The following is a 16,628-nucleotide window of genomic DNA, read 5'->3' on the forward strand; positions in this document are numbered from 1 at the left end:
TTCAGTTCTGCCATATTGATTTTCTTTCAGAAAATAAATGGCTTACAGACACATGAATGGTTTATTGTATATAAAATAATCTATTGAGCTAAAATCAAGATTGAGGTAATACCAAATGCAAAATTTTCACTTTAACTATTCTTATGACACTCTACCTCAGGATGGGTGTTTCTGATCAGGATCTTAAGAGCAAATGCACTGCGAGCTTTTATACTTTAATACCGAGTGTGTTAGAAATAAAATTTCAGGGAATTCTCTGGCAGTCCAGTGGTTAGGATTCTGAACTTTCCCTGCTGAGGGTTAGCATTCAATCCCTGGTTAGAGAACTAAGATCCCATAAGCTGCACAGTGTGGCCAAAAAAGAGAAAAGAAATCAAATTTCAAATGGTCTAAATCCTGAGCCCTACTATCTGGGCCTTAATATCCTTTGGCACCTGAGCAGAGAAAAGCCTTTCATTAAAAATAGTAATAAAATGGCATGTGAAAAAAAAAAAAAAGGAATAAAATGGCATGTGCTAAGAGAAAAGGAGAAGACCAACGGTCCCGAGTGTTTATCAGGTTGAATAAGAATTACTTTAGCTGCTTTTAAAACACATTGCCAGGAACTTCCTTGTGGTCTAATGGTTTAAAATCCACCTTGCCAGGCAGGAGACATAGGTTTGAGCCCTGGTCTGGGAATTATGATTCCATATGTCTGGAGGCAACTAAGCAAGCTCTGGCTCTGGAGCCCACAAGCAGCAACTAGAGAGAAGCCTGCGCACGGCGATGAAAGATCCTACGAGATGCAACCAAGACCCAGTTCCATTCAACATGGGACAATCACTGAGTCTCCTTTTAGCCCACGGGTATTACCTGGGGTTTTAGGAATATTGTTGCTGCTAGGTACCAACATCCTTTTTTTGGCCTTTCAGTTACTTCATCTGTATAGAGGCTAATTATTTAGTTGGAAGAATTAAAATGAGATCATATGAGTGCTCAGGACACCAAATGCACACTGTAAAATCATAGAAAGAAAACATTTCTAGTACAGTATAGTGGGAAATGAGATATCAAGGTGGCAGAGTAGAAGGATGTGTGCCCATTGTCTCCTGCAAGAACACCAAAAACGCAACTAGCTGCTGAGCAACCTTCGACAGGAGGATGCTGGAACCCATGAAGAAAGATTCCCCATGTCTAAGGACCAAGGAGTAGCCACAGCAAGATGGTGGGAGGGGTGCAATCACGTTTAAGTCAAATCCCATACTGGCCAGGTGGGCAACCCACAAACTGCAGAGCAGTAATCCCAAAGATCTCTCACTACGGCAAAGGTTCTAGGCCCCATGTCAGACTTTTCAACCTGGGGGTCCAGCAAAGGAACTGGGAATCCCCAGGGAATCTGACTTTGAAGGGCAGTGGGATTTGGTTACAGAACTTCCACAGAACTTGGGGAAGCAGAAACTCTTGGAGGGTACAAACAAAACCTTGTGTGGACCAGGACCCAGGGAAAGGAGCAGTGACCCCACAAGAGACTAAGCTAGACCTGCTTGTGACTGAGAGTCTCCTGTGAGGCGTTGATCAGCAGTAGCCTGCCACAGGGACAGGGGCACTGACGGCAGCAGTCCTGGGAAGCACCTATTGGCATAAGTTCTTTTAGAGTTTAGCCCTACAACAGAGTCTGTAGACTCCAAGACTAGGCCTCCTCAGGCCAAACTAACAGGGAGGGAGCACAGGCCCATCCATCAGCAGAAAACTGCAAGAATACACAGAAGAACTATAGAAAAGAGTTCTTAATGACCCAGAAAACCACAATGATGTGGGCACTCACCTAGAGCCATACATCCTGGAGTGTGAAGTCAAATAGCTCAGCTGGAATTCTGTCCCCTCCACTAGCTTTGTTGGTAGTGATGCTTCCTAAGGCCCCCTTAACTTCACACTGCAGGATGTCCAGCTCTAGGTGAGCGAGCACACCTTCATGTTTCTTTGGATCATTAAGACCTTTTCTGTATAATTCTTCTGTGTATTCTTGCCACTTTTTAATATCTTCTGCTTCTATTAGATATTTACCGTTTCTGTCCTTTACTGTGCCCATATTTGGATGAAATTCCTTTGATATTTCCAAAGAAATATCAATAGATTGATATTTATATCAGATATCAATAATTGATAGATTCTTGAACAGATCTCTAGTCTTACCCTTTCTGTGGTTTTCCTCTATTTCTTTGTATCGTTCACTGAAGAAAATCTTCTTGTCTCTCATAACTCATCTCTGGAACTCTGCATTTAGTTGGGTGTACCTTTCCTTTTCTCCCTTGCTTTCAATTCTCTTCTTTCCTCAGCTATTTGTAAGGCCTCCTAAGACAACCACTTTGCCTTCTTGCATTTCTTTTTCTTTGGGATAGTTTTGGTCACCACCTCCTGTACAATGTTACAAAGCTCTGTCCATAGTCCTTCAGGCATTCTGCCTACCAGATCTAGTCCTGTGAATCTATTTATCACCTCCACTGTCTAATCATAAGGGATTTGATTTAGGTCATACATGAATGGCCTAGTGTTTTTCTCTGAAAGTGAAAGTGTTAGTCGCTCAAACGTGTCTAATTCTTTGCATGCGTCCCCATGAACTGTAGCCTGCCAAGTTCCTCTGTCCATGGAATTCTCTAGGGAAGAATACTGGAGTGGGTAGCCATACCCTTCTCTAGGGGATCTTCCTGACCCAGAGATTGAAGCCAGGTCTCCTGCATTGCAGGCAATTCTTTACCATCTGAGTCACCAGGGAAGCCCCAGTGGATTTCTCTACTTTCTTCATTTAAGCCTGAATTTTGCAATAAATAAGGAGCTCATGATCTGAGCCACAGTCAGCTCCAGGCCTTGTTTTTGCTGACTGTATGGAGCTTCTCCATCTACAGCTGCAAAGAATATAATCAATCTGGTTTTATTTTTGTTTGTTTGTTTGTTTCTATGTATTTTATTTTATACATCTATATTATACATATTAATTGCTTGTAGAATATAACCTAAACACTTTAGCATGGAATTCAAGGCTCTTCATTATCTGTTCACACTCACTTTTTCATCTTCATCTCTGTCCCACCCCTACTTTTCATACTAAACTCTAGTCACACCAGACAATTGTGACTCACTCTTATCTGGTGGGGCTGATAAGTTTTCGAATTAACCCTAGTTAAACCATTCAATGGCTTGAGCTTGGCCTTACACAGACTTTCTCTGGCTGCCAAAAGAATTCTTTTAAAGGTTTGTTTTTCCTAATACTATGAGGTCCTAATAGGGCTGATTCTTAAGTCTTTCTCATTCCTTAAATGATTGATGAATTATAAAAGACAGTTTCTAAACTGGCAAGGCACTGTGTACCGTACTCATCTCTAGGGGTCTGAAGTTTGCTCTTGACTCTCATAAATTAGCCTAGCTTTGATCTTTTGGGGTAAAGAAATGAGGATGGCCTGGAGCTGGAAGCCTGGATGCCCAGCTGATCAACCCTGGATGGAAAGGAAAAGGAAAGAGCAGTAACTGAGGTGGACCTGATTAAGACGGAAGGATGGAACTGTGCCAGAGGGAAAGGCAGGAGTGACTCTTTCCCCCATTTTCCAGAGCCATTATTCAAAACGTCATCACTCTGACCAAGCTCGCATTCCATCTCCAACTCTTTCTCATCAGATGACTCCCATCTTAATGTTACAGGGCCACTTTTATCAACCTTCTGCCCTCCCCTACTTCTCATTGCTTTCCTTTGTTCTAGTTGAGTGGTTTTTAACCCACAGCCTTACTCATCTCAGAAGTTAAAAAAAAAATACCAATACCTGGGTTTAATTGGCCTCAGGTGGAGCAACTGCATTGGTTTTATAATTTAAAAGCTTCCCAGGTGACTCTAATGTGCATACAAGATTGAAAGCCACGAGTATTCTTGGTTTTGTAAGTTAACTACTCGCACCAATAAATTGTCTTCTCGGTTCCATGGTACTTTTATGCCCCAAAGTCTCCCATCTTGAAGAGTCTTGTGGCCCACACGCTTGCCCCTAACCACTTTACAACGATGTTTTTTAAAGGGTAGCCTACACTTGCATGGTTTTCACCAGCTATATTGTTTGATTAACTTTTTACTCTTTCGGCCAGTACTAGCACATGCTTTTGTACTTTCTGCTTCTATCTCTTCTCCTATTTTTTTTTGACCACCTACTGCTCACTAGCCTTTTAACAAAAATTAAGAGTGACTCAAAGGTCACCTTCGAAGGGGTTCCTCAAGTCTTTCTACACAATCTTGCTCAAGAGTGTCCTGTAGGTTTTTTCTCCCTACTTTAATTTTACTTTACTACCACTGCGAATTATCTCCTCGTCTCTGACAGAGCGCTTCAGAAAGCTGAAACTATTTCATTTGCTTCTGACTTTCTGGAGTCCAACGCACAGAAACCATTCAGTGAAAAGTCTGAGGGATGAATGAAAAGTAGAACTAGGAAACGGAGGTCGGGGGCGGGGAAATACAGGGGGTGTGTGGAAACCAGGAAAGGGGGCGAACAGGAGTGTCACTGAGAATTCTTGCCATAATTGAAAATGGGGCCCAGATACGCTAGATTTCCGTGGACCGCAAAGTGGTCCCCTGCCCGGACCCACAGACCAACAAACCAAAGTAGAGAGCAGGCTTCTTACCTGCTTCGGGCCTCACCACCCCTACTAGCCTCCAAACAGCTCTGTCTCAATCTGGTTTTAGTGTTGACCATCTGATTTTAGCAACCAAGAGCAATTGTCAGATACATTGACAATTCACTGCAGCCTTTTCTCAAGTGAGCTAAGGTGGTGGGGTGGGCGTGTAGTAAACAAGGGCTGCTTTTTTTAGTTCCATGATCTCCAGGTTGTATCATTTGGTGACTTAGTAGAGAGAACTCATTCATTGGAGAAGTTTGTTGCATTTCTCGCTGAGAAATGGGGCTGAATGGTAGAGGAATTGGCTAAACTTTGCTGTGCTGTGCTTAGCTGCTCAGCTGTGTCTGAGTCTTTGCAACCCCATGCACTATAACCCACCAGGCTCTTCTGTCCATGCGGATTCTCCAGGCAAGAATACTGGGTGACCATGACCTCCTCCGGGGGATCTTCCCAACCCAGGGATAGAACCCAGGTCTCCTGCATTGCAGGAGGATTCTTTACTGTCTGAGCCACCAGAAAATGAATAAGCTATCAGTTCTTACTTATTGCTGGGATAGGATCATACAGGACCCTGCCATTTTCCACATATACCTGCAAAAGCATTCAGGTAGTTTGGGAAATGTAGGACAGGCCAAACAAAATTAGCCTATCAATTGGCAGTTTTTGACCTAAAACATATTCTAACCCTAATCAGAGTATTAAGCAAAGTATCTTTGATATGGTGCTGTTCTTGGTGCTGCTAAACACCCAAGTTGGTGTCTTAAAGTATATACTATGAAATATGTACTATATATTGTATAGAATGATTGGTAATGGTAACATGGGCTCTGGAATTTAGCTGCTGCTGCTGCTGCTAAGTTGCTTCAGTCGTGTCCGACTCTGTGCGACCCCACAGACAGCAGCCCACCAGGCTCCCCCGTCCCTGGGATTCTCCCGGCAAGAACACTGGAGTGGGTTGCCATTTCCTTCTCCAATGCATGAAAGTGAAAAGTGCAAGTGAAGTCACTCAGTCGTGTCTGACTCTGTGCGACCCCATAGACAGCAGCCCACCAGGCTCCTCCGTCTACGGGATTTTCCAGGCAAGAGTACTGGAGTGGGGTGCCATTACCTTCTCGGCTGGAATTTAGCTAGTCAGATTCAAATGACAACTACAGTTATTAGCGATGTTATTCTACTTTTGGCCCTTCAGTTGCCTTATGTTTGTCCTTTTGTTGTAAGAATTACAAGAGATCTTATCAGTGTTAAGGGCTTCCCCAGTGGGACAGTGGTAAAGAATCCTCCTGCCAATGCAGGAGGCCCAAGGACACAGGTTTGATCCCTGGGTCAGGAAGATACCCTGGAGTAGGAAATGGCAACACACACTAGTATTCTTGCCTGGAAAATTGCATGGACAGGGGAGCCTGGCGGGCTACAGTCCATGGAGTCACAAGGAGTCAGACATGACTGAGTGACTGAGCATACATACACACACACGAATGCTTAGACTCCAACCAGCAGAGTAATGTGTTGGTCATTTTTAATATTCCAAAGCTAAGATGTCAAAAGGAGGTGACACACATCTGGACTCACTGGTCCTGTCCAAGGAAGGAACAGAAAGCGCTGCAGAGGGCAGAGCTAAAGCTAAAGCAGGATCTTCAAATGGTTATGCATCCTATTTTAGTTCTGAAAAATTAAACCCAAATAAGGAGTTCCCCTTGGCTTAATGGTTACGATTCCAGACGGTCACTGCCATTAGTCTGGGTTCAATCCCTGGGCAGGGAGCTAAGATCACATAAGCCACATAACACAGCCAAAAAAAAGATTAAAAGAAAAAAAGAGCTAAATGAGAAAGGACAACATGGAGAGCGAAGTTCTCATAACTTCCATGGTGGTGTTTATAGTACTCAGTTCCTATTGAGACAGACAGGGGAAGCTTGCAACACAGAAAGGGAAAATTCTAGTGACACCTCTGGAACAAATTCAGTGCTGACTTAGCTTCTCCTGCCCTGTGTTTGGTGACAATCCTAGTAGTTCACTGTTTCTGAGCTTTGCCCTTGTATTCACATCTGGTCTCCAAAAATGTTTTCATGTCTAAGCTAAACAATTTTGGTTTCTCTTTTCAAATACACATACTTTTTATTGGCAGCATATACAGAATATAAAAGCCTATGTCAATGGTAAGACAAGACTACAGACAGAAAAATGTTCAGCTTAGAGTGGAGAAAGGCAGAATGATAATGATGTTATCTTTAGCAATGGCAAAACTAAATTGGTGATAGAGATTAGTGTTTGGTGTCAACAATTCATCAAGTCTTCTGGGAACTAAACCTATGTTGAGCCTTGAACAGCATGAATTTGAACCCTGTGAGTCTCCTCATACAGGGATTTTTTTTTCAATGGTAAATATGACAGAAATACATGATCCCAGACAGGGTGAATCTGAGCATGCGGAACCACAGATCTGGATGAACACTGGTCATGGAAGGCCAAGTATAAACATGAAGAGCTGACTATAAATTACATGCAGATTTTTTATTCCATGGAAGGTCGACATCCCTAACCCCTCCATGTCCGGAGATCAACTGTATACCTCTACACCTTCTAAAGAGAACATCACTAACCAGTATGAGTCTAACAGGTCAATACAGGTGGTAATTGATGTTTCAGTATTTCAAAGTTGGTGCGTGTGTGTGCTTACTCAGTTGTGTCCGACTCTTTGTGACCCTTTGGACTGTAGCCTGGCAGGCTCCTCTGTCCATGGGATTTTCCCAGCAAGAATACTGAAGTAGGTTGCCTTGCCCTCCTCCAGGAGATCGTCTCGATCAGGAATTAAACCTGAGCCTTCTGCGTCTCCTGTGTTGCAGGAGGATTCTTTACCGCTGGGCCACCAGGGGAAAGTAGCTCAGCAGTGTCTGATTCTTTGTGACACTGTGGACTGCAGCCTGCCAGGCTCCTCTGTTCGTGGAATACTGGAGTGGGTTGCCATTTCCTTCTCCAGGGGATCTTCCTGACCCAGAGATTGAAGCCGGGTCTCCCTCATTGCAGGCAGATTCTTTACCACCTGAGCCATCAGGGAATCCCCACAAACTGAGTTTACATATTGTTAAATGTCAGTAAAAGTTCGTTGTAACCACTCCTAAAACCACTAGCAGGACCTCACAGGAACCAAAACACAGCTCTTCCCCATCCCTGTTAATTCCCAGTACACTGTAGCAGCACAGTTTTATGGAGAACAAGGACCAACTTACATAAAGTACAATTGTGTATCCTTAAGCATTTCACACAAGCAGCGTGCACATGCTGGCACTGGGAGCTGTCAGCTCTAAGCACTGTTTACTGCACCCAGAGTAGTGGCTGGATAGAAAGTGCACTTTCCATCTGAAAGCATTAGGTGGAACACAGTATGGGAGTGCTTTTAACACTGTAAAATACTACACACAGAGTGACATAAACTGACATTTAACTGGGAAAAAATTTTCATCACTGCAAGACACATACATAACTTTGAAAAGAAAACTAGCAGCTTTTACCTGGGCTTCTAAATATTTGTGAATCTGAGACTGACTGGACCCACTCAAACTCCCGGCAAAGGTAAATGTTAGTGTACCACCTTTACAAAGAATTTTGTCAACATGGCCCTCACCTACCGAGGCCAGACGAGAGCTTAAGAGGTCAGTCCCCGATATCTCCAGAGTGCCCTTGTGACCAGTTAGGGAACGATGGTAGGGGAGAGGAAGGGATGTGAGGAGGAACGGTTGGGGAGTTTGTCTCTCGTGATTCTGTGCTACGTCACTGGAGGGGCTGAGGTAAAGGTGTGGTCAGTGGAACACAGAAGTTTACCCTTAAAGCCATGTAAACGACAGTCCATTCAGTCTGTGCTCTAGACTGTGTACAAAGCACGGGAAACAATGCCTTTAGGGGCTCAGGTGGACAGAGAACATCAATCAACAGGCACTCCAGAAGGAAGACACCAGAAATGCAGTCCCTCAATTGCATTCCCATGACTGTTCCCACCAAGTCAGTGGCTACAAAAGACCTGATTATTTATCTCCACCGGACAATGTGACTTGGTTTGAGATAATCACATGGTCCCAGGCTCCACAAGTAAAAATGTCAGAAGTGGCTGAAGAGCAGCAGCTCCATGCTGAAGGGACCCATTTCCTCTGACTCCAGAGCTCCACCATCTGGTCTCAACGTTTTTCCCTCTGAGGGAATGGCTGAAGAGAGGTAGCCCAGTGCAACCCTGCAGAGAGAACTTGGCAACCAGTGACACCAAAGGACTAGCTGAGAGGGAGCGGGCTTTCCAACGCTTACATCCAGAGCTCCTGAGATTGCCTGGCAAGTCGTCTTGGGCATGCTTCAGAAAAACATGACGATTCTAGAAGAAGTTGTATTTTAGGAATAAAACAGATGGTTCTTCTTTCAGGTTTTTTCTCCTCACTCCAAAGTCTCTTGAGAACATCAGTTCATAAATGCTACCATCTTTTTCTATTACTACCCTCCTGGAGGAGGAAGGGGAAGGTTTCCCAACTCTAATTGCTCAAGAAGAAATACCATCAAGAGAGCTCTGTACATGAGAGTCATTAAAATCGGGACTCCCAAGAACATTTCAGTAAGTTCTCAATCTCTGAGGGAAATCATCAGAGTGATTTTCAGAAAAGATTAGTGTTAGTCACCACGACCACAAGTGAGTTTTACCATCTGTATATTTATCATCTTAATGCTTTCTCACCCCTCTTAACTTCCAACTTCCACTGAGAAATTTAAAGTGAAAATAAGTTAAAAAAATCCTGAATCTGATAGATGAAGATTATCTCATAATTAAACATAATATGAATCAAACTACTCTAATTGAGATTTTATTTTTTATAATAAAAATAATTCAAAGGATTTGTATAAGGAAAGTATTTCTCAGCCCTTTATTTTTTTGCTGTATACTTTTTATTTTTTTCAAACTTTAAACTTTTTGTTTTGTATTGGGATATAGCTGATTAACAATGTTGTGGAGGGGGGCGGTGAGCAGTGAAGGGACTCAGCCATACATATACATGTGTCCCTTCTTCCCCAAATCCCTCTCCCCTGCAGGCTGGCACATAACATTGAGTAGAGTTCCATGTGCTATACAATAGATCCTTTGTTGGGTATCCATTTTGAATATAGCAGTGCGTACATGACCGTCTTAAACTCCCTAACTATCCCGTCCCCCCAGCAACCACAAATTCGGTTTCTAAACCTGTGAGTCTCTTTCCGTTTTGTAAGAATTCATTTGTATTTTTTCTTTTTAGATTCCATACATAAGGAATGTCATACAATATTTCTCCTTCTCTGTCTGACTTACTTCACTCAGTAAGACACTCTCCAGGTTGATCCATGTTGCTGCAGATGGCATTATTTCATTCTTTTTAACGGCTTCTCAGCCTTTTAAATCCATTATCTTTAGATAAGCAAAACATGCATACCTATTTTGTAAATTGTATTATGAAAAATGTATTGTATTTTCCAAACATGTTTTTTTAACATGTAGTCAGTCTGGTTAAGAATCAGGCATAGTGGATTATCTCTCATAAAGATAAAACAAGTTGACCCTGCGACAGTGAAAATGTTCAGCATCGTTTGAGAGCAGCAGATGTCAAGTTGTCAGAGATCCTACCTAATCCAATTCCCATGTTAGAAGCTTGGGAAGAAAAATAATGCTATCTTTCAAAAAATATATGAAACAAAGCCTTTCCCAACAAACAGCCGAGTCCTAAATGTAGCCTGTGCAACAGCACATACCTTTGGCTATGTTCACACAGTGAACCACAGAAACACTGGCTCTGATGGCTACCTGTGAACAGCGTTTACTGAGTACGGCCACTGGTGGTTTCTTTGGTTAGCAGGACTTTAGAGACGCTTACCATGTGCCCATAGTCCAGGAAGGACATGCCCAGTGCAATGAAACATTGCCAACCCTGGAAGAGAAAATATAGTTGGTCATCATTCACTGACCCCTCTGGAGAGCCCTCTTATGCCCCTCATTGCCCAGACTGCACTGCTTAGATGCAAAACTCTTTGTTGTACTAATTTCAATACTCAGCTCCCTCTGTTCCTACTGCTTTGCATTTGTTTCTTTTATCTGACTGGGAGAGGTCCCTGAAGACCACTTTTTTTCAGTCCCACACCATTCTTCACAATATGGGTAATGACTGACTGCCTAAGAACAACTGTGATAGTCTTCTGAACAAAAGAGTAGTATAGTAATTCATTCTAGAATCAGTCCTCAGCCTTAAAACTGGGTCTTCAACAATTTCTATAGCCTCTGGCTGACTGAGAACACCTGAGCACCTTCATAACCAATCCACGTACAAGAAGGATCCCCTTAACTTCTACAGAAACTTCTTTTTGGCCATGCTGCCTAGCTTGTAGGATAGGATCTCAGTTCCCTGACTAGGAACTGAACCTAGGACTTTGAAGCAAAAGTCCAAAATCCTAACCACTAAGCAACCAGGAGATGTCCTACAGCAAATTGTTAAAACAATTTCTGTCAAGGCCATACTCAGTTATTTAGGTTTCATAGATTGAGGGCAGGAGGAGAAGGGGGTGACAGAGGATGAGATGGTTGGATGGTATCATCAACTCAATGGACATGAGTTAGAGCAAACTCCAGGAGATAGCAAAGGACAGGGAAGCCTGGCATGCTGTAGTCCATGGGGTTCCAAAGAGTAGGACACAACTTAGCAACCGAACAATAACAACCATCCCTATATTATAGAGTCAGCTTAATCTAAGTGTACCCATGGTTTACCGTGGTGGGCAAGAAAAAAGAAGAGATATATCTATCCAAGACATAATTTCTCAGTATTCACTAAAATGTTTTCGCAATCAAGACATTGTCTGTGGCAGACAGTGACATGGGGACTAGGTAAGTGTTATAAAGACGAGCAGGGCATTTCCACCCTACTGCCTTGCCATTCTTTGTAGTAGTCCCTAATCCTCAACCCTGTGTTGTTTTAGAGAAACCTGCATAGAATAGGGAGGTGGATGTGTTGTTGCTATAGCTACTTTTCATTGATAGAAATAATATTACAGAAGAATTGGAAAATAGAGAAAAGAATATTTCCATAATCCCATAATCAAAGGCAACTACTATTACTATTTTTATATAATTTACTCTAGAATTTTGATAATTTTTTTATTATCTAGGTACACATAATTCTCCATTCTTTTCCTATGGAGCGCAATGTTTTACAACCACCATTTTTAATAATTCAGTGAGAGTTTATCACTATTTACCTGTGTCATCATTGGACAGCTATTATGTAGTAGAGCTGGGCAGGGCTGTGAACCCATATGTGCTGCCCTCCAAAGATTTGAAATCACACAACACAGCTCCCTTCTCCAACCCCATCTTGTACCACTCTCTACTTTTACATGGCTGATCTTCTTCGAGTTCTTCAAACATACTACACTCTCTGGTTAGGAATTATTAGAATGGAAATCAGACAGAATGAGAGAAATAGAAAAATGACAGCTCTTAGGAACCAGGGGAAATTTATGGCTAAAAATATTCTTTAGTCACAGCTGATTTAACAATTTCATGTAAATTGTGTCAATAACCTGAAGATAGATTGGTAAGTGCTCTGTGGGATCCTTTCTCTTCTGAGCATTAGCCCCACCTCAACCACCCCCGCCTCCTCCCAGCTGGACTTACCAAGTAAAACACAAAGCTCAGATAAGTGATGCTGACCACTGCAGCCACCACGTACAATGCCACATGCCCTAGACCCTGGACATAAACCACGACAAAGTACATGTTGATGGAACAGACGACAAGGACCACAATACCGCCTATGATCCTCCAGCCTCTGTCAAAAGAATCAGCAGTTACTGGTGGAATAGTCCACCCTGTCCACAAACAGAAAAGGACACTGTGCCTTTTGAGGTCACAAGACAGGGGTAAGGGGCATTTCAAAATAAACTGAAAGTGCTTCTTTTGTCCCAGATTAGATTAAATGAGCAAAAATTACACAATGATAGGGAGAAAGAGGAAAAAAAACACTATCAAATAATCCATATTATCAGTTCAGTTGCCATTATGCCATGATCAGATGCCATGATCTTAGTTTTCTGAATGTTGAGCTTTCAGTCAACTTTTTCACTCTCCTCTTTCACTTTCATCAAGAGGCTTTTTAGTTCTTTTTCACTTTCTGCCATAAGGGTGGTGTCATCTGCATATCTGAGGTTATTGATATTTCTCCTGGCAATCTTGATCCCAGCTTGTGCTTCTTCCAGCCCAGCATTTCTCATGATGTACTCTGCATATAAGTTAAATAAGCAGGGTGACAATATACAGCCTTGACATACTCCTTTTCCTATTTGGAACCAGTCGTCTGTTGTTCCATGTCCAGTTCCAACTGTTGCTTCCTGACCTGCATACAGGTTTCTCAAGAGGCAGGTCAGGTGGTCTGGTATTCCCATCTCTTTCAGAATTTTCCAGTTTATTGTGATCCACACAGTCAAAGGCTTTGGCATAGTCAATAAAGCAGAAGTAGATGTTTTTCTGGAACTCTCTTGCTTTTTCCATGATCCAGCAGATGTTGGCATTTTGATCTCTGGTTCCTCTGCCTTTTCTAAAACCTGCTTGAACATCAGGAAGTTCATGGTTCACGTATTGCTGAAGCCTGGCTTGGAGAATTTTGAGCATTACTTTACTAGGATGTTCGATGAGTACAATTGTGTGGTAGTTTGAGCATTCTTTGGCATTGCCTTTCTTTGGGATTGGAATGAAAACTGATCTTTTCCAGTCCTGTGGCCACTGCTGAGTTTTCCAAATTTGCTGGCATATTGAGTGCAGCACTTTGACAGCATCATCTTTCAGGATTTGAAACAGCTCCACTGGAATTCCATCACCTCCACTAGCTTTATTCATAGTGATGCTTTCTAAGCCCCACTTGACTTAACATTCCAGGATGTCTGGCTCTAGGTGAGTGATCACACCATTGTGATTATCTGGGTTGTGAAGCTCTGTTTTGTACTGTTCTTCTGTGTATTCTTGCCACCTCTTCTTAATATCTTCTGCTTCTATTAGGTCCATACCATTTCTGTCCTTTATCGAGCCCATCTTTGCATGAATCCTTAGCATATAAGTCCCTAAAAAATGCAACAAGCCCTACAACGGAAAAGGTCATGAATCCCTAGAAATACAAGAAGTCATTTCAAATACCCCATGTCCTTTAGACATGTATATAAAAGGTATTAGTTTATGCCTCTCTCATCAAGATCATTTAACATGGATTTAAGATGCTTTAACCCTCAGTGGCTGAAGTTGAAGAGTTAAAGCACTAAAAGCTGAAAAACTTCCCCCAGAAATAAAAAATGTGCTTGCCCCCCTTTGTTACATTTACCATCTCTATTTTCTTTTCTTTAATTTTTAAAAATTGAAGTATAGTTGATTTACAATGTTGTGTTCATTTATTTTTAATTTTTGGCCACACTCTGTGGCATGTAGGACCTTAGTTCCTTGACCTGGGATCAAACCCTCACCCCCTGCACAGGAAGGCAGAGTCTCAACCACTGGACCATCAGGGAAGTCCCCAGAAGTCTCTCTTTTCTTAGTCAGAGATTGAGGGGGCAGCTCTAGCAACCACCTCTTAAAGCACATAGTCCCCTTATGACTTATTTCATAACTGCCCTGTTTGATGAAGATATCCTTCCCCCATACATCTTAGGAAACAAAAAGAAGTACACTCACAGTCCATTGGCAAATTCACTCATCACGGGCCGCAAGCTCGTAAACGTGAGGATGGGTATGAGAGCAAAGGGAAGCTGCAAAAGAAAAAACTAAGATCAGACGGGGCTACAGAGGGTCCTGTAACACCCCAGAGAGCAGCACTGTTAGCAAAAGGGAAGCACAGGCCCTGCCTCACCTACTCTGTGAGAAATTGTTCCTGTCATCGCAGCAGGCTGCAGGGTTATGTGGAAATCTGTAGCATGAACCCAGCATCAGTTATGGTCACAGAGTCTTTACAAAATCTGTATCTGCCTTGTCTTCTTAATCTCTATAAAGCCAAACAGTGTCCTATACATTAGTTAATGTTTGTTTGGATTAACAAACAATAATTGTATTCTATGTGTAATTACAGCTTATAATTCCCATTCAACAGGCTTAAAAATAAAGCCATTTCTAAAAGCCTTCTAGATGCCAGAGATTTCATATGCGTTCACCGTAGACCAAGACTGTGCCTCTTTCTTCCTCTGAATTTTCCCCACAACCACACTAGGCTTGTTATCTAAAGGCAATACAGAATAAAGGTACAGAATCCCTCCTGACTTAGTGAGATGTGAGTTTCCCCAGCTCCCTCCTCACTTGTAAGCTCTGAAGAACATTCAGGAAGTCATTCATCCCTGTTAGATGCTCCACGTCTTGGAAGACGGCAATAAGCAGAGCGGGGATGACGGCAATAGAGCGGGTCAGACTCACTCGGGCAAAGCGTGACCACTTTAGGTTCAGGAATCCCTGGAAGAAAACACAGAAACAGGATGAATATCTGGAAGGAAATAGCAAAAGGGCTGGCTGCTAAGTCGCTTCAGTCGTGTCCGACTCTGTGCGACCCCATAGACGGCAGCCCACCAGGCTCCCCTGTCCCTGGGATTCTCCAGGCAAGAACACTGGAGGGGGTTGCCATTTCCTTCTCCAATGCATGAAAGTGAAAACTGAAAGTGAAGTCGCTCAGTCGTGTCCGACTCTTAGCGACCCCATGGAGTGCAGCGTACCAGGCTCCTTCATCCATGGGATTTTCCAGGCAAGAGCGCTGGAGTGGGGTGCCATTGCCTTCTCCGAAAAGGGCTGGGAGGTTTGGGAAGACCTTAGAGGCATGGGATTAAGAAAGGACAAAAGGGCATCGTCCTCTTCCTCTCGTCTATCCCAGTCACAGCAGCACGTACCTCCATGACAAACTGGCCAGAATAGGTTCCTGTCATGGTGGAGCTATGCCCCGCAGCCAGGATTCCCACCGCCCAGATGTAGAGAGCAGCAGGCCCGAAGTAACAGCCCAGCACAACACCCTGGAGAGGCAAGGGAGAGAGATCACCTGAGACAACACCCCAAACATACTCCTTGATGTCACTTCTTGTTCCTGGCTACACACCCACCTCTACCAAAAGCTGTGCTGGCACTGTCCTAGGAGCTAGACTTGGGTCCTGACTTCATTCTGGAGGCTTTCAACCTAAATTCTGCTGGATGGGCCCCCATTCCTCCTCAGCCTAGTCCCTTCTCTTCTCTAGGCTCCTAAAGCCTTTATCCTCAGCTTACATGTTAACTATTCAAAAACGTCTACACCAGATTTCCCAAATTATATTCCTTAACACAGTATTGTGGAAGAGGGTAATAGGAATGAAGAGAAAGCACAAATGAATTTTGGAGATGCTGCATATTCTGCTCTTGGAAGTTCATAATGTAACCAGCATAAAGGGACAGAGAGGCCCCAGTAAAGATGACTTTCCAGGGACTTCCCTGGCTTTCTACTGGTTTAAGACCCTGTACTCCCAATGCAGGGGGTATGGGTTCAATTGCTGGTCAGAGAACTAGGTCCTGCGTGCCACACAGCACGGCCTAAATAAATAAAGTGTCCAGCTAGGTGGGGAACAAGTATAAAAAATAAATCACTTTACTAAGAACACTTTCTCTAGTCATCCCAATTAATGCCTATAGCAGCACAAGTTTGAGAATTGCTGATTCAATTAATTCATCTTTTCAGCAGATCTTCTATTCCCTCCTACATAATCCAAAAGTTTTATCTGGTATCTGGACCTCTGAAAAAAAACAACACTTCAGAGAAGATATGCTGAGCTCTGAAGTGAACCCACGGCAAAGACCAGATATTATGCTGAGAATACTGATCCAGGAGCAGAGATCAGAAATCCGAACACGTTTACCCCTTTGTAGATGTCCACGTTCAGTGTTGAGTTATCGTCTGGGAAAAGGTGAGCATGGGCGCTGCTGCTGTTTTTACAGACCGCAACCTGGAACCAAAGCAGTTTAG

The 16,628-nt window shown here is 43.0% G+C and overlaps 1 protein-coding gene across 1 annotated transcript in view; it reads right to left on the minus strand.

Annotated features, from left to right (window-relative positions):
• The window catches only part of LOC120858106 (natural resistance-associated macrophage protein 2-like), a 31,835-nt gene that overhangs the window by 248 nt on the left and 14,959 nt on the right, over positions 1 to 16,628 (minus strand). Inside the window, exons 11-16 of the mRNA XM_040233965.1 lie at positions 16,522 to 16,608; positions 15,532 to 15,651; positions 14,954 to 15,103; positions 14,339 to 14,412; positions 12,299 to 12,452; positions 10,506 to 10,559 (exon numbers count right to left, since the gene is read on the minus strand). Coding sequence (XP_040089899.1) covers positions 10,506 to 10,559; positions 12,299 to 12,452; positions 14,339 to 14,412; positions 14,954 to 15,103; positions 15,532 to 15,651; positions 16,522 to 16,608 — 639 coding nt within the window. The remainder of the gene's footprint in view (positions 1 to 10,505; positions 10,560 to 12,298; positions 12,453 to 14,338; positions 14,413 to 14,953; positions 15,104 to 15,531; positions 15,652 to 16,521; positions 16,609 to 16,628) is intronic.

The sequence above is a fragment of the Oryx dammah genome, unplaced genomic scaffold (assembly GCF_014754425.2).
Source record: "Oryx dammah isolate SB20612 unplaced genomic scaffold, SCBI_Odam_1.1 HiC_scaffold_29, whole genome shotgun sequence".
In the NCBI taxonomy this organism is placed as follows: domain Eukaryota; kingdom Metazoa; phylum Chordata; class Mammalia; order Artiodactyla; family Bovidae; genus Oryx; species Oryx dammah.